Source organism: Pelecanus crispus, chromosome Z (assembly GCF_030463565.1).
Source record: "Pelecanus crispus isolate bPelCri1 chromosome Z, bPelCri1.pri, whole genome shotgun sequence".
NCBI classification, from domain to species: domain Eukaryota; kingdom Metazoa; phylum Chordata; class Aves; order Pelecaniformes; family Pelecanidae; genus Pelecanus; species Pelecanus crispus.
In genome coordinates, this window is record NC_134676.1 from 29,692,784 (window position 1) to 29,717,355 (window position 24,572).

At 42.0% G+C, this 24,572-nt stretch overlaps 1 protein-coding gene across 3 annotated transcripts in view; it reads right to left on the minus strand.

Annotated features, from left to right (window-relative positions):
• The window catches only part of TNPO1 (transportin 1), a 60,879-nt gene extending 36,512 nt beyond the window's left edge, over positions 1-24,367 (minus strand). For 2 of the 3 annotated variants that reach the window (XM_075725911.1, XM_075725910.1), the window contains exons 1-3: positions 24,208-24,339; positions 20,324-20,399; positions 1,274-1,423 (exon numbers count right to left, since the gene is read on the minus strand). In XM_075725911.1, coding sequence (XP_075582026.1) covers positions 1,274-1,423; positions 20,324-20,399; positions 24,208-24,312 — 331 coding nt within the window. In that variant the 5' untranslated portion in view covers positions 24,313-24,339. Of the gene's footprint in view, positions 1-1,273; positions 1,424-20,323; positions 20,400-24,207 lie in introns of all 3 variants that reach the window. The other variant, XM_075725912.1, reaches the window with a different exon arrangement.
• Between the last annotated feature and the right edge of the window lie 205 nt (positions 24,368-24,572).

Sequence of the window (24,572 nt, forward strand, 5' to 3'; positions counted from 1 at the left end):
TAGGTAGTAATATATTCACACCTAGCTAGTACCAAGAGACCAGTAGCTACCAGGCCACCCTCACTATTAAGACAGGATCCAACATTTAATCACTTAAAATGGGAGGGTGCAAAACATGGGCTAAATAGCAACTCTTACATAAGAATGCAGTTCATCAGTTGCTACTCAGCTTCAGAGTTCATACATGCTTGAATAATCCCTGCAAGGATCACTTAAAGCTGAACAGTAATTGAGCTACTAATCCACAAACATTTCATACTAGGAGAAATCAAAGAATAACTGCTTGAAAACAAACAAATCCCCCCCTCCCCCCTCAAAAAACACCCCACAAACCATCACCACCAAACAATCCTAAGACAGCAATCCAAATGGAGCTGGAATATATTCTTTAGTCAGCTCCATTGTACTCCACTGACAACTCCTATGAACAAACAAGCAAGCGTGACTCTTCTACAACCTGAAATCACAAAAGTACCTGCCACTCAAAAGACTTGTTTCTACTGTCATTAAGAAAATGGGACATTAATAAAATTCATAGTAAAGCAGCTTCACAAGTGATGAGACAACAGGAAAAAGCTAAGAGATTAACATTTTTCTTTAGCCCAGAATCCATAACCCAGATGTCTGGAGAAGGAACCCTATAGAAGGAGCAAAGGATTCTAAAGGAGCAGGAACTGGTAGGTTATTTTATAAGAGGAGTCAGCTGACACAAGCTGAATTTCTTTCTGAACTGACACCCATCCCCATTTTCTCTACTGTACACAAATATATTTATTTTACTTTTTTCTAGTTTTTTGAATGGACAAGGAAAATTACTACAATGATTGTAGTAATTGGAGGAAATCATATTCTCAAAGAGTGGACAGAAAAGCAACTTTACCTAGAAACAAGTAAAAGTAACGCAAATATGTGTATTTTATGGAAGAGGTATACTAAACTAAAGTATCTACAAAATCAGAAATCCATGTAACAAAAAAATTCTTGCTGGAACTAGGTATCTTTAAGGTCCCTTTCAACCCAAACCACACTTTATCAGCTGTTTTCTGACAAGGTATTTTAAAACAGAAACTCATTATGTGAATGTGTTATGCATGGTATAATGATTCCCTGAAGGGATGTGCATGTGTGACAGAAGTGTTTCATTGATGCAAGTGGAGCACTGAAATAGTTCTGAAGTCAGAAACAGTTCTGAAGTCAGACCTTTATCTTCTTCCTGTTTTTAGGCATAGAAATTGGCAGCAAGCTAAGAAGACAGTAATAATAGCAAACTTACCTACAGTAGCTCTAATTAAGGGGGAGGAATCACCAATGTTGTTCAGACATTCACTTTTAATGAAGTCAGTTACCCCATTGGGAAAGTTGTGAAAATGTGCTTTTACATTATTCTTCAAGATGAGACCACTCAAGGAACGTGTTGGTTCATCTGCAACAGAAAATAATTACATTAAATCTTCAATCAGCTCATAGGAATAAGGCAGATTTTCAGAACAATGCAACAAGAGCAAAGCTTATAGAGACATTAATCGCCATTTCCTTCTCTCTCCTTCCAACTACACCCACTAATTCACATAGCAAAGCTTTTCAGGTTCACAGTTCACTATTTCTATTTGTTCAAAATTAGAATATCAGTATTACAAATTCTACATTTTAAGAGAAAGTTTTGTATAGACATATAGGCAAGGAATAGATCTGAAGTCACAGGATATAGGAGACTCATGGAAGAAACTAGTGAGTCAAAGACGTTCAAAGATTTTGATTATACTGACTGGCTTGCTGCAACACTGATACTGTAACAAAATGATGACAAACCTGCTTTCACCATAGTAAGATACTGGAATGAGGTAGGGACTATGCAGTAAATCCTCCACCCGCTACTCCCACAGAAACACGGCGTTCAATTTTTCTACAAAATAAGGTATTGTAATCCCTTCAGATACCAGCTGTTCTATTGATCTATTAGATTAATAATTAAAGGGAGAAGGGAGAAAAAAAAAAGTCTTTAAACAATGTTAACAGGTAGGTGTTACATAGTGTGAACCATAAGAAAAAAGTGACCAGAATTGACCTGAACTGAGTAAAAATTAAAGTTTAGGCAACAGTTTGAATTCACTGAGCTCTTTTTGCCTGCAAATTTCTCTAAATTATTGGGACAAGGGGAGGAATGGAAAAAGAACAGCCTAGATTTTTCATTTATATTGGAGCAGACTCATGTTTGGTTCTTCAACCAAGGGTATGAGTAACTTGGTATTACTTCTGAAATATGGTGAAAGTGAGATCTGGATGTTCTACACAGAAAGAATTAGTTTATAGTAGAAGAAAATCTAAATTTACAGTTTACAGCAACCCTAATCAGCACAGGAAGCTGATTTTAATTAAGATTTTAGCCACTTGTTTAAATTTTTGTGTACAAAGCCCTGGTTTGGGCAAGAAATAAGGATGTTCAAAGTTCCTTTGCACCAAGAATTAGTTTATACATGGATCTGTTCCAGGTCTTCAAAACTATTATCCCAACAGAAATAAGGGTAAGCAAAATGAGAGATACAACTTTCAAATATAAAGTATTTTAAAACTAAAGTTACTGCATCACAACACCAAGACTCTTAGCACACCCATGATGTCTGACTGATGGACATTAAAGACACTTTCTATTGTGATCTGTGCTAGTTAGAGCAGAAACAGCACTTTTCAGAAGAGGGGGTTTTGTTTGGCTGATCAGAAATTAAAATTCATTCTAATCAACTGATCTTATTTGAGTTCCCAAACTAGACTGCCGTCATGTACTTTTTAATCTTGTTTTTATGTTCATATTTCAGTTCTCCTAAAGAAGCATTATTTTTCACGCTCCATAATTATAAAGGTATTGATTTACAAACAAACATATCCTTTACATAGAATTCAGTAACTTTATAAACCAAGAAGCCACCCCATGCATACATATTTGAAACAATTCTGTAACTTTACCAACACTACAGGTTTTAAATACCCACCAACTTCTAAACAATATAAAAATAAAAGTCGTTTCATTTGCACAGCACTGCATTTCAAGGGGCAACAACTTTTCTGGAGAAAGGAGGGAAGAAAGGGTTTATTAAAGACTGAATGAGCAGACAAACTTTTCTTAACCACAGAACTTGGTTGTGAGATGTGACAAGTATTACTACCATTATTACTTGGCAAGTCATATCAAGTAATTTTGTAATTTTGTTTGAAGTTCTAAAGATATCATTAATAAAGATCAGGTGGAGGATGACCTAAAGAAAAAAGTTCTCATGTGAAGTCTTGATCAGTTTCAGGTTTGCCTGAAATACTCTCTGAACTAGAAGTAAAATCTCTGCATCAACTTTTACACCAATATAGTATGTCAAACTCCGATTTCTTTACATAACTGTAATCCATTGATAGGTACACGTGTCTTCAAGAAATCCAGTCCTCCACATATGATTATTAAGATTTAAAGTTGTGCCTGGCGAGGAAGGAAGCCAAAGGAGTCTTCCTTTAATTTCCACATGATCTAAAACCCTTGCAAGCCACAATAAGCCATCATCATCAGTAACCACAGTTAGACACAGAATACAATAGTTACTCATTCTGTATCAGCCAGCAGTATCTTCTTGGGGTGAAAGAAGCCAGAGTACCAACCAAAGTCTGATTAGAATACAGTACATTAGCCACCATTAGTATAAACTCTAGCATGAAAATATTAAACAGTGCATTAAGGAAAAACATTAATCCTTTAGAATAGCTGGCTACAATTACAAAATGGACAAGACAACAGCTTCAATTTAACCAAGCAGAGATATAGATACTATTAAGTTCCTTGTGTTATAAGTAGGCAGAATAGCCAGCTGGTTTATATAAAAATCAAGGTCACATTAAGGTGAAATTTCAGTACCATTTCTTTCTTCATGAACTATCCCATGGTATGCAGCAGCCTGAAACATCTTAAATCTATTCCATTAGCCAAGATAACAGAAAGACTATTCTTCATAGTAAGTGTTTATCCCACAGACTTGCAAAAAGGATTCCAAGGGATTCATAGTGAAAGTTGCATCTCTGACAAATGAGAAAGAATTCATGAACTGAGAAAAAGAAGGAAGATTAAAAACAAAAAGCAAAACCAATTATCACCATGCTGAGAGGTGATGAGCAGAAATCACAAAGATGGACTTAGTGCTAAACAAACACCAACCACTTGAGCTAGAGAAGCAGCATAGAATCTGATACTTAGGCATTTAAAACAACCAAACCACACCCTAGCCAAAACCTTAACTTGACAAAAAAATTTCTGATATGACTGCACAAAGATATTTATGGAGTGTTCCAGGGTGTTCAAAAACTTAACAGCTACACTATCAGAAGACAGTAATGTAGGTCTGGATGGAGTTTTTGCTGTAACACTAAGATTACGGGCAGATGGCCCAAGAGCTAAGACACTCTTTAGTCTTTATAGATTCTGTGATAAGTTCTGTCAGCCATATGCTTCAGCCATCAAAAAAGATCAGAGTCTTGCCTCCTTCTATCTCAGTCAGCCTGGAAGTATAGAGTTGACAAGAACATATAGTACAAGAAAAAGAAGGAAAGTGAAGCAGACCACTGGCATTTGAGATCACCTTTGGTGCCAAATCAATTAATCAGTGGAAGAGTCCCCTCTCGCATTGTCTCACTTTATTATAAAACCATATCACATAATCATCCTTTGGTTCTCAGTAAATTTTCAATTCTGTTGCAAGACTTCAATACTAGTTCCAGATTTTAATGGTTTACAGACAAAGCAAATGGATGCATACCCACATTATACAGATATCAATTATTTTAGGGCTACTGCAGTGCTTTTAAGAACTCAATTGTATCCTCAAACAGCCATATTTCCTCTAATGAGGGTTTGTATGACATAGGGTGCATAGGTGAAAGCAACAAGACTTTTGCAGCTCACCTGCAAGTCCAGGTGAACATTTGTTTCACTGTGCCTTTTCATCCTCTCTTCCTTAGAACATAACTTCCCAGATTGCTAAAAGAACTGAGCGACTGCGATGAAGGTAGCATTTATCCATTCACAGACTGTGATATAATGGTCATGAGCATGGCTATATTTTGCCCTATTACTCTTGTGATGTTGGCAACTTTAAATGTTAGAGTGAGACTTTTTCTAAAGCAAAACTGCTCCACCTGTCAATTTCAGTCTCAAAGCTGTTAAGCCTTTTTCAGAAATAAGCTGTCATTCTGTGTGTTTTAACTAGTGATATGGATTTAATATGTACAAATACAAAATGTGATAAAAATTATGACTAGTATTGCTGTTGTGCATGAAGACTTCTGATGCATTAATGAGAGATTGGTTGTCTCTGAAAAGAGCTAAAACCAAAAAAAATAAGGATCCCATTACAGCAGTGTCATGTGGAATGCTGAAGATGAGTAATTTCTTCTGTCCTAATGTATAAGAATACAGTACAGAGACACCTTCATAAGCTTCCTAGCAGAAAAAGATTCTGTTCTCTTTTTTTGATGCTGGACTTTTAAGTAACCTTAAGTATAACAGTTTTGGCTCAAATTGATATGGTTTACTATCACATCAGAAGCAGGACTGAGGGTCTTTCAAAACATTCAGTGTATCTGAATACACAAATGACCTTGAAATGCAGTGGCTAGGTTCAAATTAATCAGTGCTCAGTTAACTCATGTAAGTCATGGAAAATAATTTGACACAACTGCCTAAGTTTAGGAACCTCTGTAAGACACCAAAACAAAGCTGGAAATGTTCTGCTGATGCCAAGTGTTGCATATTTATTGAATAATAAGTAGCAACAGCTATGCTTCTGAAAACAGTGTTGTAAATAAAACTGAGCTGTGGACAGTATGAGAAGGGTGTTGAACTGCTGACCTACAATTAGCTTGCTGGTCAGTTATGGAAGTTTCTGCATTCTAACTACTAATGACCACAGGTCAATCAGAATGCCAGAATTTGTACATCTCTACAGGCTTGCAAAAACATGAAAAGTTTAAAGAACTAATCCTCTGGTTTCACTCCTACTTTCAGCATCTCTATCATATCCACACACACTGGTTGTCTTGGCACTTTTCCTTTCTAATGCTATTTTATGTATCACCTCCTGATCCTGCAGTTAAATCAGTGCTAGAAATCTATCAAGATCAGAAGAATCCTTAATAAGAAATGGGGATTCAGTGTGATGAGAATACGATTTACTATAAGATCCCAAACTATGTAATGAACGCAGGATATTGTTGCAGTTTGAGAACATCTACAAAGTAATGTCATCTCTCTTTTGTGTTTATATGTTGAGGGAAGGGATGGGGCAGATGACAAGTACCTTAGCACTAAGTATACAGGGAAAGGAAATTATGAGCTTCCTAGCAGAAGTTGCTTAGACAGCATTTGGCAACGAATGAGTTAGGATTCAGAGTCATTAATCTATCTGAAGAAATTGCTTGGTCAGATGAGTAGAAGTTTTGTCACTCTCTGAATATATCAAAGGTGAATGTTATATATTAAAATGTGACAATCTGTCATATGAATAGCTGTTGGAACACAAGGATTAATTGGATGACTAAAATCAGGTTGTGCTATCAAAATGAGCAATTCAGAATACTGTTCAAATTGCAAGTAAGTACTGGCAAGCACAAAATACAGGACACTCACCAACACCAGTGTTGTATAGGGTGCTGGGCATTGGAAGGTTTGACTACTACTTCTGCCTCTATCCTAAAGGTATAGCTTAACAAAAAGTTGTGTGGTGGCATGCATGTATAGGTCTTGTTACAAAGCCAGACTACTTTGTTTCTCTAACTGATACCCTTCCTTGCCCGTAAGGCTTCTTGCCCTATTATGCCCAATTAATTCAAGACAAAACCTTCTCATTTTCACTTCCTAAGCCTGTACTCACTGTTTTTCCCTGGTTTTTTTTCCTTCATTCTGGCTGACTTTACTGGACACTATAACCAGATTTTCAATTAGCATATCACGTTGCACTCTGGTGAATGGCAGAACAGAGTTTTGCCACTAGTGGAGGTGTTCTTCCTAAGAAACTGTGCGTCTAGCTACAAGAATAAAATAGAGAGCATGGACCTGCTTTTAATTCAGTACACCTTTACACAATTTCATCTTTAATTATTATTGTTTTAGAAACTTAAATTTTTTCTAGTATTTGCCTACACAAGAGTTCTTACTAGGAACAAAGTGACTGATCCTCTGCTACTTAAGAGTACCGGTGAAAATGAGACTATATCTAAGAAGCTTTGATGTGTGACAATGCTGCTCTTCCTCTTCCAACTCATTTGCAATCCATCTTCAGTTTCTTTAGTTTTCAGTTTCTACAACTTCACCAGCCTCCCTTCTTTGAGGAGGGAGGAAAATGAGGGGAAACCCTGAGTGCGTGCCATTTTGGAATGCTTAAAGCTCCTGAGACTTAAAGCTTGCCAGTCAGAATATTACCTCTGATCAGTAGTATATCTTCTGATTCAGAGAAGAACATCCATCGTTTGAAGTTATATAAATGCTTTTTCCTTGGAGATACCAAAATAAACATTTGTACTGTTGAATCTGTACTTGCTTGAACAACCAGTGTTTGCCACTTCAGATGAAGCAGACAACCTCACTAGGAAGGAACGGTGTTGCCCAGTCCAGCACTGTAGGGCTAAGGTGTTATAAGCTGCCTATACTGAGCTGAACACAGACTGCAGTCATTACTAGTACTTACGACTATGTCACAACACTGTTGCTCCTGAATACTTTTTGAAAGCAGAAGGCGCAGCTGAGTAAAATCTTCATGTGGTAAAATTTTCTGTGGGACCAAGATGTGCTTTTGTATGGCTCTTTAGATTGCTTTCAGTCAAGATACTCAATTCTGGAGCTGGCCAAAAATACTGTGGGTACTATTATTGGTGGTATGGAAAAATATTTGGTTTTTTTTCTGGGTTCCACTCCCTTTTGGCATTAAAGGAAAGGAGTTTTTACTTGCATGTGAGAAGTGGTAACTGGCATTCCTTTATAAGGCTGGATTTGGCTTCATGAAAGTGGTCAGCTAACCAAATGCACCTGCCCCAGCACTGCAAGACAGCAAACACACTGAAATTGTTATATCATCCTAATGCCTCACAGCTTTCTGAAAATCTATAAAGAGGTGGTGATGTTGCTTCCTAGGAGCCATCACCAGCTAACTCAGACACCAGCATGTAACCTCATGAGTAGGAGGCACCATTTTTTCAGGTAGGAGGCACCTCAGAACTGCACTGCTTTGAGTACTGCTTGGTGGACAGAAGTGCCTTTAGAAATCACACCAGCAACACTTTCCCTTTCTGTAGGAAACCACCACATCAAATGCCAGTATCAAGCATCCCTAAGTACTTAGATTTGACATGAGAAACAACAAAACATCACTGAGTAGGAGAGTTTGACTTTAAAAAAGCATACAAAGAAATACGCCTTGCAGCAAACTATATTCAGCTTGTAACACGCCCTAAGGAAAGGCTTCAAATAGTTGGCTAAATATGTCCAACCTACCCCAAAAAATTCACATTATTGTGAGGCCAAAACAGACCTTACCCCAAAACAGACCTTACCCCAAAACAGACCTTACCCAAGGCTACCTGAACTTCAGAAAAAGGCACAGCAAACAAAACCTAAAGTTTTATAACCTTAACACTCAAGGGAAAGCCTGAAAACTTCTGTCCTTTCTCTCCACAAGCTACTTGAGAGAAAATATATTCCAAGACTCACCCCAAAACACTTAGAGCAAACAGCACTTTTGAAGAACCTAAACCAATGTGATTAAGTACACGAAGGCACTAGGCTAGTCAACAGGTCAAAACACTCCAAAGCTGCCTGGGAGGACTCCCAGCAAGGTACAGACCACAGATCTGCCTCCAACATACACAAGGCACCTCGGGTGGCTCCCTTGCCAGAACCTAGAAACGTGTAACTCCAGGAGTGTGTTGCTCTCCTCTGGAGATAGGTGAATTCTCAGATAGCAGCTCTAGACTCCTCCGAGGTAACTACCCAAGGAGTTTTGTCCGTGTTAGAGGCAGTTCCATTCCTGTTAGCTCCCTAGGACCTCTTGCAGACATCTCCAGGGGCATTTTTATTTCTTCTGGACACAAATGAATTCCCAGGTAGCCGCCCCAGACTCTTCTAAGGCAACTACTCAAAGACCATTGTGTATGTTGGGGGAAGATTTATGTCCGGTAGCTCTTCAGGAATTTTCTCTATGATCAAGAAACTTGTTATTTTACTTGTTCTTTTTCAGTGTATAGGCTTCAGGGACAGGAAAAGAGATAATAACGGAGATCCCATACTCTGATTCTGGATGCTCAGAATAAGGAGCTCCAGGAAAGCATTCCTGAAGCATTTAATCAGATACCACAATCCACTGGATAACTTTAAAGTTTCTTTCAAGACTTAAAATAAAAAAATTTAAAAAAAAAAAAGTGAATTAAAAATCTGTCACTTCTCACATGTGGTATGTTTGCCATACAACTACTTAGGAAAAGCCTTTTCCTTAAACCTATACTACAACATCCCTACAGAGGCATGGAAAGGAAGAATTAGCCAGCATACAGGGGAAAAACCATGGAAATTTTAGTGATCCAACAAAATTCATTATCTCATAACTTGGCTTCCCTTAAGATATTTATGCACCTCAATTTATGCATTGATTACTAAAACTCAGTCAGGCTTAATTTCTTTTTTCTAATTCTTCATGTATCTAAAGAGAAAAAATGTTTTGCTGTTGTTTAAGTAGGAGCCTACATGTTATGCAGCATTTTAAACTGTAAGGGTACATTAATCTGACTTGACTTCTGAATTGTAATGCAATCAGATTCACTCCTTGGCAGTTATTTCAGTATATTTAATAATGACATCATGTGGGACAATGGTATTGGGGGGAGGGGTGGGAGGGAGGGAGCAGTAGCGAGGCATTTGTTTTAATTAAACAGTTAAAGCTGCTGAGCCACTTTTCTAGATTAATCCTGCTCATCAAATATACCTTACTGAAACTGGTGGCTGGAGAACTAACACCTGACCTCACACAATGGTCTTTTCTTGCTCAGCCTAAAGATCTTTTCACACCAACGTGCCAAGAAAGTCCATGATGGAATGGACTCACAACAACTGCTGTCCAGATCAAGTTTAAATTCCAACACTCATCAGAAAACATTCACATCAAACCCACAAGACCACTTTGGATCCCAGTAATGGTTTATAAAAAGCCATTTCAAATTCTGCTTGCTGAGCTGGATGAATTATTAGTGTCATGATTACCAGAGAATAAATTACCATCTGTTCAGATTTCTATTGAAACAAAAACCTGGGGGGGCCAGGGGGAAGGACAGGACAGGACCTTCTTCCATGGTAGTGTTCCATGTCAAAGTAAGGTACTCTGAATGGCTAAGTCATCACATGAACAAGATCAAGAGTTGCAGAGACGCTGCTCTATCTTCAACTGGTTTATAAAATTCCAAAGCATTTTGGAAATAAACTTAAAAGACCATCCTTAAAGCCTATGACAAAGGCAGTACTAAAGCAGTGTTCTCAATCCCAGCTCACTCACCTTCAGACTAAGAATCCATCTCAAGCATTCTGATCCTTGACTGCAATAGCCTTACTCCAGGCCATGATCAATCCACTAAGATAACACTCTGTTGAGACCAAAGACTAGAGTTCCCACATTAGGAAGGGGTGAAGACTCAGTCACTAAAACAAATCCAAGATCAGAATCACAAAGGCTTTGTATAGATGCAACAGGAAAGACATCTACAGCTACATGGGCCAGCAGAAAGCTACCAGGATCATCATGCATTTCTCTAATATTTTCCTAGTAGCCTAGGTCCTGCCAAGAGCACAGCAAACAGAGGAGAGGGAGACAAACGCAGAACTTTAGAGAAACTGTGCACAACCTAACCATGCCCTCTGTCTCTTGTCTGAGAGGGATAAAATATAGATCTGAGAAAGGACACATGCATTTTGGGAATAAGGATGGACAGTCTAAATCTTAACTAGAATACATACCATGTCTGTAGTTCTGTTCTTTTTTTCACCACATAAAGAGGCATTTGGTATGTCAAATCTTACCTAAGAAGTGTAAGCTTTGACACCACTTCGGTTATTGCATTTTTTATACAAAATACGCACCAACATGAAAGGCCAGGTAGGATGCCACATTAATTCTGACCCCATATAAAGAGAGCTTCCTTTTTTTTTGCTCAGAGGTGTGAAGACCACAGTCAAAGATACATGGATACATGCAGAAACATAGTAGAAATAGTCTGCAGGAATTACAAAGTTGCAATCTAGTTTCGCTTTAGAGTTGAACAGAGAAATGTTACCAGAAGGCAACACAGTAGTCTTTGCTGATGCATATAGGCCCTGTCATCTCACTGTATGCTGTTACAACCTTGAATCAACAGAATATTATGGCAGGATTACGACATAGTCATCACACCTAATGCTCCCTTACTGACAAATTGAATTAGTGAAGACTAGAAAGTATTCTTGGTGAATGACAATGGACATAATTTTTTGATAATTTAGTGCAAGCCAGATCCACCTCTCATTCACAAAATTCAGGATGCTGTGTGAGATAAAGTATGGTGTAATTCCAGGCTAAAAATAATGATAAGAAAACACCAGGGAATTGACAAAGTTGTCCTACAAAAGGACAAGACAGATGAATTAAGAAGGATGCTATTTTTGTCAGTCTATTTTAGATGGGGGAGAAAAAAGGGATCTTATAAACATTAATTTACAGAACGTATAAACAAAAGCAAGGCTTTGATACAGACAACTTTGGGAATTTCATCATTATGGTCAACAAGGTCCAAAAAAACCTCAGAACTTCTGCTTACAGTATGAATTTTCCATATTGTGATACCTAGAGGTCCTTCCTCTGACCTGCCTCATGCTTCAGATGTCTTGGACAACTGCCTCAATGTACCTTAACTAGAGGCTCGAACCGGCCTTGGCAAGACAGCAAGGAGGCTGAAATTAGGGCAACACTTTCTCATATTTTCCTGCAAGGGAACAGACTTAAACTACAGAAGCAAAAACGTCAACAAGGAAAGGAGGATTTAGATGCATGACTTGGAACAAAGAAGGGAAGCTGCAGGTAGGTGAAGAAAGCAACAACAGAGGCAAAGCTGATGCTCCCTTGCAGCACTGGACTGTTTCAGTCAACCACACATAAAATACGGAAAGTGATCTGAGAAGCGGCAGCAGCAACATGCACACACTCCAGAAAACAACTCATAAACAGAATACAGAAGCCTATAGGATTCTGAGCTCAGCTCAGGGGACACCAAGAGGAGAAAAAACCCCAAAACACCAAAACCCACACCAACCCTAAGGCAGGGCGGTGCCACTACATTATCTGTCAGGTTTTATACCTGCCAAACCAAGACGAAAGAGCCATACTAACAGAGCATCTGAGTAATATTTTCATTTACAGATAAATTAGTAAAAACAAGCTTCTTTCATTCCAGTATTTTTCGGTTAATCTGGACTCCATCTCACCCAACTAAGGAAGATCTCTGAGCACCTGGCCTCCTGGAAAGTACATTCTACAGACCTATACCTCAGCCTCTAATGGCTTGGGTCCGTATTTTAATCCATCTGCTTGCCCACTGTCTGAGTTCCAGGATTGAATGCTATTTCCTTGACATTTTTTATATTCTGTGATATTTGTAACATTGGGGTTCATCCAGATTCACAACTCTATGTTTAGAAATGCATACTGGTTAAAAGAAAAAAAGAAAAAGAAAGGAAGTGCTTAAAGGAAACGGTCCTCAGGGACAGGGGAATGGAACAGAGCTGGCAGATCTTTAAGGAGATCTTCCATAGAGCGCAAGAGCTCTCAGTCCCCAAGTGTAAGAAATCAGGCAACGAAGGGAAGAGACCAGCATGGCTGAGTTGAGACATGCTGGTCAAACTAAAGAGTAAGAGGGAACTGCACAGGCAGTGGAAGCAGGGGCAGGTGTCCTGGGAAGAGTACAGGGATGCTGCCCACTTGCTGAATTTGGCAAGGGATGTTAAGAATAACAAGAAGGGCTTCTACAGGTATGTCAACCAGAAAAGGAAGGTTAAAGAAAGCATACCCCCCCGATGAACAAGAATGGTGACCTAGTATCAACAGATGAGGAGAAAGCGGAAGTACTCAACAACTTCTTTGCCTCAGTCTTCACCGACAACCTCTCTCCTTGCCCCTCCCAAATCTATGGACCACAAGATGGGGACCAGGGGGTAAAGCCCCTCGCACTGTAAGGGAAGATCAGGTTCGAGACCACCTGAGGAACCTGAATGTACATAAGTCTATGGGACCTGATGAGATGCATCCCAGAGTCCTGAGGGAATTGGCTGATGTAGTTGCCAAGCCACTCTCCATGAAAAGTCATGGCACTCAGGTGAAGTCCCTGGTGGCTGGAAGAAGGGGAATGTTGTGCCCATTTTTAAAAAGGGAAGAAAGGAGGACCCTGGGAACTACCGACCTGTCAGCCTCACCTCTGTGCCTGGGAAGATCATGGAGCAGATCCTCCTAGAATCTATGCTCAAGCACATGGAAGACAGGGAGGTGATTCGAGACAGCCAGCACAGATTCACCAAGGGCAATTCCTGCCTGACCAACCTAGTGGCTTTCTATGAAGGAGTGACTGCATCAGTGGACAAGGGAAAAGCAATGGATGTCATCTATTTGGACTTCTGTAAAGCCTTCAACACAGTCCCCCACAACATCCTTCTCTCTAAATTGGGGAGATATAGGTTTGATGGGTGGACTGTTTGGTGGATAAGGAATTGGCTGGATGGTCGCATCCAGAGGGCAGTGGTCAACAGCTCGATGTCCACATGGAGACCGGTGACAAGTGGAGTCCCTCACAGGTCCGTACTGGGACCGGTGATGTTTAACATCTTCATCAATGACATAGACAGTGGGATCAAGTGCACCCTCAGCAAGTTTGCAGATGACACCAAGCTGAGTGGTGCAGCTGACACACCAGGAGGACGAGATGTCATCCAGAGGGACCTGGACAAGCTGGAGAAGTGGGCCCATGTGAACCTTATGAGGTTCAACAAGGCCAAGTGCAGGGGCCTGCACCTGGGATGGGGCAACCCCCAATATCAATACAAGCTGGGGGATGAAGGGATTGAGAGCAGCCCTGTGGAGAAGGACTTGGGGGTACTGGTGGACGAAAAGCTGGACATGAGCCAACAATGTGCGCTTGCAGCCCAGAAAGCCAACCGTATCCTGGGCTGCATCAAAAGAAGCGTGGCCAGCAGGTTGAGGGAGGTGATTCTGCCCCTCTACTCTGCTCTGGTGAGACCCCACCTGGAGCACTGTATCCAGCTCTCGGGCCCTCAGCACATGAAGGACATGGAACTGTTGGAGCGGGTACAGAAGAGGGCCACCAAAATGATCCAAGGGCTGGAGCACCTCTCCTACGAGGCCAGGCTGAGTGGGTTGGGGTTGTTCAGCCTGGAGAAGAGAAGGCTGCGAGAAGACGTTTCTGCGGCCTTTCAGTACTTAAAGGGGGACTATAGGAAGGATGGGGAGAATCTTTTTAGCAAGGCCTGTTGTGACAGGACAAGGAATAATGGATTTAAACTAAAGCAGAATAGATTTAGATTGGATATAAGGAAGAAATTTTTTACAATGAGGCTGGTGAAGCACTGGAACAGGTTGCCCAGAGAGGTAGTGGAGGTCCCATCCCTGGCAACATTCCAGGTCAGGTTGGATGGGGCTCTGAGCAACCTGATCTAGTTCAAGCTGTCCCTGCTCACTGCAGGGGGGTTGGGCTAGATGACATCTAAAGGTCCCTTCCAACCCAAAGCATTCTATGATTGTATGAAAGCTAGGGCATGTATATGCCACAGCTGCAAGCCAGGCCATGTTATTTTCACCAATGAAATGGTAGCAGGGCAACACCTGTTTCCAAGAAGACTTTGACAGAAGCTTTGACAGCCTAACAAGGCCCACAGAATTTAAAAACAAAACCCAGAAGACCACCACATGCATGTAGGAGTACCACAATAGACCTAAAACCAACAAGTCACAAGCATTCAGACACAGATGCCTGATGAAGCTAACACTGGAGGGAAAAAGAAATTTGTCTGCAAAGTTATTTGCCTGCAGAGGTGTAAGACTCGGACCAAAGATTATTTGGTACAATCTCCACTGCAGTAAAATGAGGGTATTTAACACACATTTCAATCAACCATTACAGAATTCCCACATTCAGGAGCTGTCACCTAAATGTATCCTTAAGCACAGTTTTCTCAGCAGTGGTTTCAACAGTGCCAAAAACTGAATTAAAGGTTATTCCCATCTGCTATCAAACCAAGCTCTTTTTCTCATGCACTATCAAAACACCTTAATTTTTATTAAATAAGCTGTCAGTGATTTTGGAAGCTTACTTTCATGGCTCCTTCTGCTGGGACAGTACGGCCATAACAGAAGTGTGAACTTCCAACAGTATGAATATGTATGCTTTGGTCTGTGGTGTAAAGCACAATAGTTCTTTCCCCTAGCCAACAAACTTGGCAAGGCTGTAGGACAGACCCCCAACAGAACCCTCTTCAGGAGAAGAAAGAAAAGAATACTTTCCCTGTTGTACTGAAGGCAGTTATCGACCTGATGAGTCCATCACATTTTCACCTACTGGTCGAAAAGAGGATGCAAGAGTACTGTAGTTAATGAATAGCTGTTCTAATGGTTTCTTTACCTTGCTTGGGCAGGACTAATGAAGGATGAGGGAGGGCTGTTGGTTAGATTCACCAACAGTCTTCCATTGTCCCTCATTAGTCCTACCCAAGCAAGGTAACAGGATATGTAGAACTTGGCAAATACTATGAAAAGCACCAACATCAGACCTAGTTATGGCACCTTCAATATTCTGCAAGTTTTCTGAACTAGAAGTACAAAGTTAAAAAAGTAGTTGCTTTGGACAAAAGATTATGACTCTAAAAATGTAACTGATGCAGGACAAGAGCATCTCTGAAGCAACAGCTGCTTCTCAGCAGTCTCACAGAAGACCTGATGTACCTGTGAGATCAGTGCAGTCTGATCCCAAACACCTCTTCTTAGAAGTTAACTTGCTACTTCTCCCCAGCTTGCTTGCCTGCTCAACCCGCCAGATCCTATTTTTTTTTTTTGTCAGATGAAACAGCTTTATACAACCATTTTGCAATAGTTAGCATCTCCTACTCTTCATCCAATTCCAAACAGACTGATGTGTGTAAACATTAAGAAGCGTAAAAGAAGACTACTGGATAATCTAAGGAGATCTCTTGGGAAGAGAAGTTCTGACACATCGCTAAACACACATCAGTATCTAGAACCTCAAGCTCAAGTGGTGAACAGAATGAAGAAGGGGAAATTAGCAAGTAAGGCAGTGTTAGAAAACAAATTTTGGGGGAATAAAATGTGGAACAACCTTCTCATCACATCCTCTGTACTAACTCCAGATCCCACTACTAGACTCGCTCCACTTTTCATTTTTCTGTTAATGGTATAAAGCACATGGTGTACCTACACCAGCACGTTGCTCAAACATTTAACATCCTGGCTGATTCAGGTCTTGAAAGCTCGTTCTCTCTCAAACTTGAGGTATTCCCCCAAGGCCTTACAGATGATCAGGAGACTTCCTCCATAGAACACACAAAAATACTGGGATATACTCCAGCCTTCAAATATGAAAATATACTTTCTTCCTCCTCTCTGTTTCCTTCCTACCAAAGTAAGCTGACAGCACAACCAAAACACTAGTTAAAACTTAACATAAATCTTCTTGCTGATTCTTTGAATGTTACAGGGCCACATGTAAGTAAAATCTAACTCAAAGAGAAAAAAGAAAAGCATCCAGAAACCCAGACGTGAAACACTAGAAGACAGAAAAAGTACTGGTAGCAGGACACTGAGCAAAAAAACCCAGGAACAACTCAAATGATTGAAGACATTAATCACAAACAAATGTAAAGAAGCCAGATGTGCCAGAACAGATCTTGAAACAAACTTCTTTCACTGTCAAAGACCTCACAAATCAGTAGCTGTAGCACACTGGAAAGACAATCTTTCACACACCCTGATCATTGCTAGGGAATTGTCTGAATTTAACAACCAGTAAAGGCTACACAGTATGCCATTTGTACTAACGTCCATAAGAATAAGACAACAGTAAGTAGCCAGATGATTTCTAACTGCATTTTACTACAATGAAGACTTCAGAATGAAGATTCCGACACACATTAGAGAATCATAGAATCATTTAGGTTGGAAAAGACCTTTAAAATCATCCAGTCCAACCATTAACATAACATTACCGAGTCCACCACTAAACCAGTTAAAGGTAGAGTAGCAGTTTCATGTTTCCTGGCTTGGTGGCTGGATTCATTTTAATGAAAGTAAAAACTAGGAATCATTAAGACTGGAAAGGATCTCTAAGATCATCAGTCCAATCATCAACCCAACACCACCATGCCCACTAAACCATGTCAAAAAGTGCCACATCTACCTGTTTTTTGAACACTTCCAGGGATGGTGACTCCACCACCTCTCTGGGCAGCCTGTTCCTATGCTTGACTACCCTTTCCATAAAGAAATTCTTCCTAATATCCAATCTAAACCTCCCCTGGTGCAGCTTGAGCGCATATCCTCTTGTCCTATTGCTAACTACTTGGGAGAAGGGACCAACACCCATCTCACTACAACCTCCTTTCAGGTAGTTGTAGAGAGCGATAAGGTCACCCCTCAGCCTCCTCTTCTCCAGGCTAAACAACCCCAGTTCCCTCAACTGCTCCTCATAAGGCCTGTGCTCCAGACCCTTCACCAGCTTTGTTGCCCTTCTCTGGACATGCTCCAGCACCTCAATGTCCTTCTTGTATTGAGGGGCCCAACACTGGACACAGTATTCCAGGTGCACCCTCACCAGTGCCGAGTACAGGGGCACAATCGCTTCCCTAGTCCTGCTAGCCACACTATTCCTGATACAAGCCAGGATGCTGTTGGCCTTCTTGGCCACCTGCGCACACTGCTGGCTCATGTTCAGCTGGCTGTCTACCAACACCCCCATGTCCTTTTCGGCCAGGCAGCTTTCCAGCCACTCTTCCCCAAGCCTGTAGCGTTGCATGGGGTTGTTGTGACCCAAGTGCAGGACCCAGCACTTGGCCTTGTTAAACCTCGTACAGTTGGCCTTGGCCCATCGATCCAGCCTGTCCAGGTCCCTCTGCAGGGCCATCCTACCCTCCAGCAGATCGACACTCCCACCCAGTTTGGTGTCATCTGTAGACTTACTGAGGGCACACTCAATCCCCTCATCCACATCATCGATAAAGATATTAAACAAGGCTGGCCCCAAAACAGAGCCCTGCGGAACACCACTTGTGACCGGCCGCCAACTGGACTTAACTCCATTTACCACTACTCTCTGGGCTCAGCTACCCAACCAGTTTTTTACCCAGTGAAGACTACGCCCATCCAAGCCATGAGCTGCCAGCTTCCCAAGGAGAATGCTATGGGAGACGGTGTCAAAGGCTTTGCTGAAGTCCAGGTAAATGACATCCACAGCCTTTCCTTCATCCACCAGGCAGGTCACCAGGTCATAGAAGGAGATCAGGTTGGTCAAGCAGGACCTGCCTTTCATGAACCCATGTTGGCTGGGCCCTATCCCCTGGTTGACCTGCACATGCCTGTTTAGCGCACTCAAGATGCACTGCTCCATAACTTTTCCCAGCACCGAGATCAGGCTGACAGGCCTGTAGTTCCCTGGGTCCTCCTTCCGGCCCTTCTTGTAGGTGGGCATCACACTGGCAAGCCTCTGGTCATCAGGGACCTCCCTTGTTAACCAGGGCTGGTGATGGATGATGGAAAGTGGCTTGGCGAGCTCCTCTGCCAGCTCCCTTAATACTCTCGGGTGGATCCCATCCGGCCCCATAGACTTGTGGGCACCTAGGTGGCGTAGCAGGTCATTAACTGCTTCCCCCTGGACTATGGGGGCTCCATTCTGCTCCCCATCCCTGTCTTCCAGCTCAGGGGGCTGAATACCCTGTGGCTAACTGGTCTGGCTATTAAAGACAGAGGCAAAGAAGGCATTAAGTACGTCAGCCTTTTCCTCATCCTTGGTGACAATGTTCCCCCTCACATTCAGCAAAGGATGGAGATTCTCCTTGGCTCTCTTTTTGTTGTTGTCGTACTTTTAAAAACATTTTTTATTATCTTTTACAACGGTGGCCAGATTGAGTTCTAGCTGGGCTTTTGCTTTTCTAATTTCCTCTCTACATGACCTATCAAGATCCCTGTACTCTTCCTGAGTTGCTTGCCCCTTCTTCCAAAGGTGGCAAACTCTCCTTTTTCCCCTGAGTCTCAGCAAAAGCTCCCTGTTCATCCAGATCAGTCATCTTCCCTGCCAGTTGGTCTTATGGCACATGGGGACAGCCTGCTCCTGCACCCTTAAGACTTCCTTCTTGAAGAAGGCCCAGGCTTCCTGGACCCTTTTGCCTTTCAGGACTGCCTCCCAAGGGACTTTCCCAGCCAGGGTCCTGAACAGGCCAAAGTCTGCCCTCTGGTAGTCCATGGTAACAGTTTTGTTGCCCCTCCTCCTTACATCACCAAGAATCGAAAACTCTATCACATCAGGGTCACTAAGCCCAAGACAGCCTCCAACCATGACATCTCCCACAAGTTCGTCTGTGTTTGTAAACAGCAAGTCAAGTGAGGCACCTCCCCTGGTAGGCTCACTTGCCAACTGTGCAGGAAGTTATCTTCCACACACTCTAGGAACTTCCTAGACTGTTGCCTCTCTGCTGTGTTGTATTTCCAGCAGATGTCCGGCAAGGTGAAGTCCCCCACGAGAACAAGGGCTAGCGATTGCAAGACTTCTGCCAGCCGCTTATAGAATGCTTCATCTATCTTTGGACAACTCTAGTATGTGATCTTCAAAATATGTTACAGCCTCATTACTAGGGAGATCATTATCGTAACTGAAGTTAGCAGCATGTTTTGTAATGTTTGTAGCCATAATCCATCAAAGTTATTCCACAATTTCACTGCAGTCTGACAGAGGTACGATCCTCCAACATTTCTGTGAAGATTTCATAGGACACTTAGACTGGAATCTATTCCAAGGCTGAAACTACAAGCACCAATAAGTTATCAGATTTTTTTTCCACACAGACTGCTGACCAGATAAATGAGTTCTACATGACTATGGAGCTCAAGCAACCAGCAAACTGACTATAGGCATCAGATTCCTATTTCTTTGAAGCTAAATAAAATAAATTCTAAAAAAGGCAAAAAAGTAGAATAAAACAGTCAATATCTCAGGAACTTACCTTCAGACTTCAACTTTGTAAGAACAAAAATCAGGTAGTTGTTGAAATCTGGATACTGATTGAGTTGTTCTAGTTTCTGCAGAGAAAAACTGTTAAGGAAAGTTGAATCTTCACACACAGCATTTCTAGCTGTCTGGATACAAAGATTATTAAATGAGTTATGTACTGCTGCGTCACTTCAACCAGCTGTGACTACAAGCTCACAATATGCAGAGTATGAACAATCTAAAACCAGTTTTTGTAATTTTCTTACTGAAGCAACACCTTTTAGTATGGTGAAAACTGAAAAAGAAAAAAAATCCAGGGACAGACACAGAAATTAATAGATCCTTAAAAATATTTGTAAAGCCACTAAAAAAAGCTTCCTCTGTACATTTTTGGATTTCAATATTTACACTTAGAAACCCACCAAACTTAAAGAATCCACTGAGACAGAATCCCATAATACATCTTCTTTTCCCCCTCCACAATAAATAAAAGTGTTTCAGCATTAAAATACAACAGCCATGATTTTGATAAACTACTCATTTTAATATTAGACATATACTTCTTTATGATGCAAACTAGCCACAGCCTGAGCTTTCAGCAATAAGAATGTGTTTAATTGTAAATGCACAGATAGTTGTACCAAGAAGTTCATGCTTAGCCATAGTCTCATTAAAAAAAAAAAAAAAGAAACAAACCAAAAAAACCCCCACAAAACCCCCCCAAACAACAAAATGATCTTTAACTGCAGGAAGAATGATTATGTTTCTGAACAGCTGTGAAAGTATGTAGTTGCTTTTCCTAAAATTTGTCATTAATTCTGCCTCAGATTTCCCAGTCTTCTGCCACTGCTTGGCTAAAACAGTGATCTAGCATTCTCCTTGTATCCTGTTCTCATACCCTGGTATTAACAGGTATTCTGCTCAGCAATAATATTTTAAGTCAGTGTAGTGTCACCTCTAAGCTACTAAACCTACTAACTATCATCAGTGTGGCAAACAATCAACACATTTTACAAAAAAATTATTTTTAGAAGATTTTTTTCTCCATAGGCATTTACTTCACTTGCTAGTAAATTACTAGCTAATTCTCTAAACAAAGTAGCAAAAACTTAGCCAAATACATGTATGTTAAGACTTGATGGCCCAGTAAATCCCTTCCCATTCTAAAGGATCCATTTCCTTCCAAAGACCAACAGCCAGTCTCTCAATCACAAACCTAAGAAACTTCATTTTTAGATATTTAAGCTGTTTGCATCAAGTAGTAGTTTTGCTAGAGAAGCCTGCCCTCTTTCCACTTAATAAAGGAGTGAAGCATACTTAAAACAGCCACAAGCTCCTTTGCTGTGAAACACACAGGAGATGAAATGTAAGGAGGATAGTCAGGGCAAGTGAAAATAGTATAGAACACTCTACATGGCCCCTAGAAATGAAAAAACACTTTTAGAGACTGTTGTCAAAGGTGCCAAGCCAACGAGCTCTTTCAGGAACAGCCAAGAATTAGGGTAGCATGTTTTGAAATATTTTTCTTCTTTTCCAAGCTTCAGAAACATAATTACCAAAAAAGTCAGTTGAATGTTACTAAAAATGGTGAATTCCAATGGATCAAGTAGGAAGCAGCAGCACCAGTTGAGCAGAAAGAACCAAAAGAGCAGTATTTAATGAAACTTAGCGTGAAAACACTTAATTGGTCTAGGCATCAAAGAATAGCTTATAGGCCATATTTTCTTAACAACTTCTTCACTCATTTTAACTTCTTTTTTACTCCAACAAACATCTAATACCTTCATTTGAAAAAAATATCTGAAGCCTTACCAATTCATAACTTTGTTAACAAAGGGTTTTGGCCAACCTATACTCCCCACTTTGTTATATTTGAGTTCTAAGCACCCAAATGGGCCAAAACAGTGTGATAAACAAAGAGCATAACGGAATCAACACACTGATCATCTTACAAAAAATTACGGACTGAGAGTACTTTAAATTTGAAACCATTAATCACCACCTTGCTTGGACGTGCTACTAAGTATCATTCTACAATAAAGCAGCGATCACAAATTTTTCGTGGAAACAATCTCAAAAGATGTTTTTTATATTTTTTTTTTTTTTTTTTAAATTATAGGACATGGACTGTCAAGTTGTATTAGAACATTTTCCCAAACTGATGTCTAATACAATGGTAAAAATGTGCCACTTCTCTAACACTTACAGGCCAACATATGAGGACCTCCTTGAAAGCACAGGCATCTCAGCACAGCAGGGAGTTACCACCACCATTTAAAAAAAAATTCATACCTCAGTTAACAGCACTTTTGTTCAGTCAATTTCTACTCATCTTCAAGACAGACAGCATCACCTATATTGCCCATCCCACGCATACACTGCTATGTTTCAGTAAACAAACCAGATGCTATTAAGTTATTTGAAGCAGAGCTTTAAAAAGTAATTTTACATTAAAGCTACACTATAAACACTTTTGTATTTTAAATACTAAGGAGCAGCAGTTTAAGTTTGGGACATTATCAGAGTGCTTTACTTAGGTAGACACTGCTGTTCAGGATTTTTCAAAGGAAATAATAGGATCTTAAAAATCTGAAATACAGCTGCAAGAACAAGATGATTCAGATGAAAACTACCTTCACCTTTCAGATAAGAGCAGAAGCCTTCCTAAGCTTGAGATGCGGATCTGTTATGAAAGCCTAGAAGTGCAGCAGATTTGACTTCAAGCTAAACTCTTAAAATTAGGTAAATACATATCTATGCACACAAACATATATATGTTCTTACCTACTTAAATAAGTCTTGTTGCTTTCTGTGAAGACCTTCAAGCAAATGCCTTAAATAAAAAAAGGATCAAAATGATAAACTCATATCCTTCATAGAATTTGAGGACTTTCATATATGTTAAAGCACTTACACAGCTAGCTCAAGGAGCAGGAGACAGCAGATGAGGGCTTTATTTTTCAAGACCTTCGCTTCTATTAGTCTTAATTTAAAATTTTATTCTCTCAATCTTTGTTCCTTCAAACCTTGCTATTTCATCACTTCTACAATCAAGAGAGACTTAGGGAGCTAAAAACCCCACCAATCCACAACACCAACACCAAATGCACTGCAAAGCGGCACAAGAAGCCACACACAGCAGATTTTCCCCTTCCCGTGAATTTTAACGAGCATAACGAGCAGCATTTCAGGCTCAGCCTTCTAGGCAAGCAGAAACGTCCTCACAACGCAGCAAAATGCGCAGTGTCAGAGCCAGCAGGCCAACGAGGCCATGCAGGCAGCGGCTCCGCCAGCGGCACTCCCCGCACCAGCTACGGCTCGTAGCTCGAATCCCAGCGCCGGATTACCTCACCAGGCCCCTGCTCGCTCCCGCTTTGCCGCAGGGGCGACGGGTACCCCGCGCCCGCCGCCCGCCACCCCCGGCCCCCCTCGACGGATCCACGGCGAGGGCCGCGCTCCCGCCCCGGCTGAGCGCTAGCGGCGGCCCAGCGCGGGGGAACCCGGGAAAGCGGCAGATAGCGGCGGAGCCGCGCCAGAGCCTGGGCTTTAAAAAGAAAAGGGGGGGGGGGGGGAAGCAAAGAACCCAGCCCTTGGCTCCGGGCTCGCAACAGGTGCCCGGGCCCCCGCCGGGGCAAGGCGGCCCCGCGGCCCAGAGGCCGCCACGGCGGTTCAAACGCCGCGCCACGGCCGCCCGCTCCGGCGGAGGCTCGGCCCACCGCGCTGCGGCGGCTTCCCGGGCAGGCCCGGCCGCCGCCGCCTGCCGCAGCGCCGGCCTGCAGCCGCGCAGGCCGCGCTCCCCCCGCCCGCCGCCCCCGGCCCTCCCCGGTGCCCGCCCGGGCCGCCGCGGCCCGGCCCGGCCCTGCCCCGCTCCGCTCCGCGGGCCTCGGCCAAGGATACTTGTTGCACGGCTCTCTGCGTGGTGGTGTCCGGGGACTGGGACTCCTTGAGCAGCTGCAGGATCTGCTGGAGCCCCTGCTCGTCAGGCTTCCACTCATACTCCATCTTGGTTTGCTGGAAAACACCAGACAACAAGCGGCCGCGCTTAGCGGCGCGGCAAGGCCCAGGCCGGGGTAGGCGGGAGGGCGGAAAAGAAGGCCAGAAAGGAAGGAAGGAAGGCCGGAGGGAGGGAAGGAAGAAAGGAGGGGGCACCGCGGCGCCCGGCCCGCCCCGGTTCTCGTCCCCGCAAGCGCGCACCCCACCGCGCCCCGCGCCAACCGCCCGGCCCCGCTGCCGGACAGACGGACGGGCGACACCGACCTGCT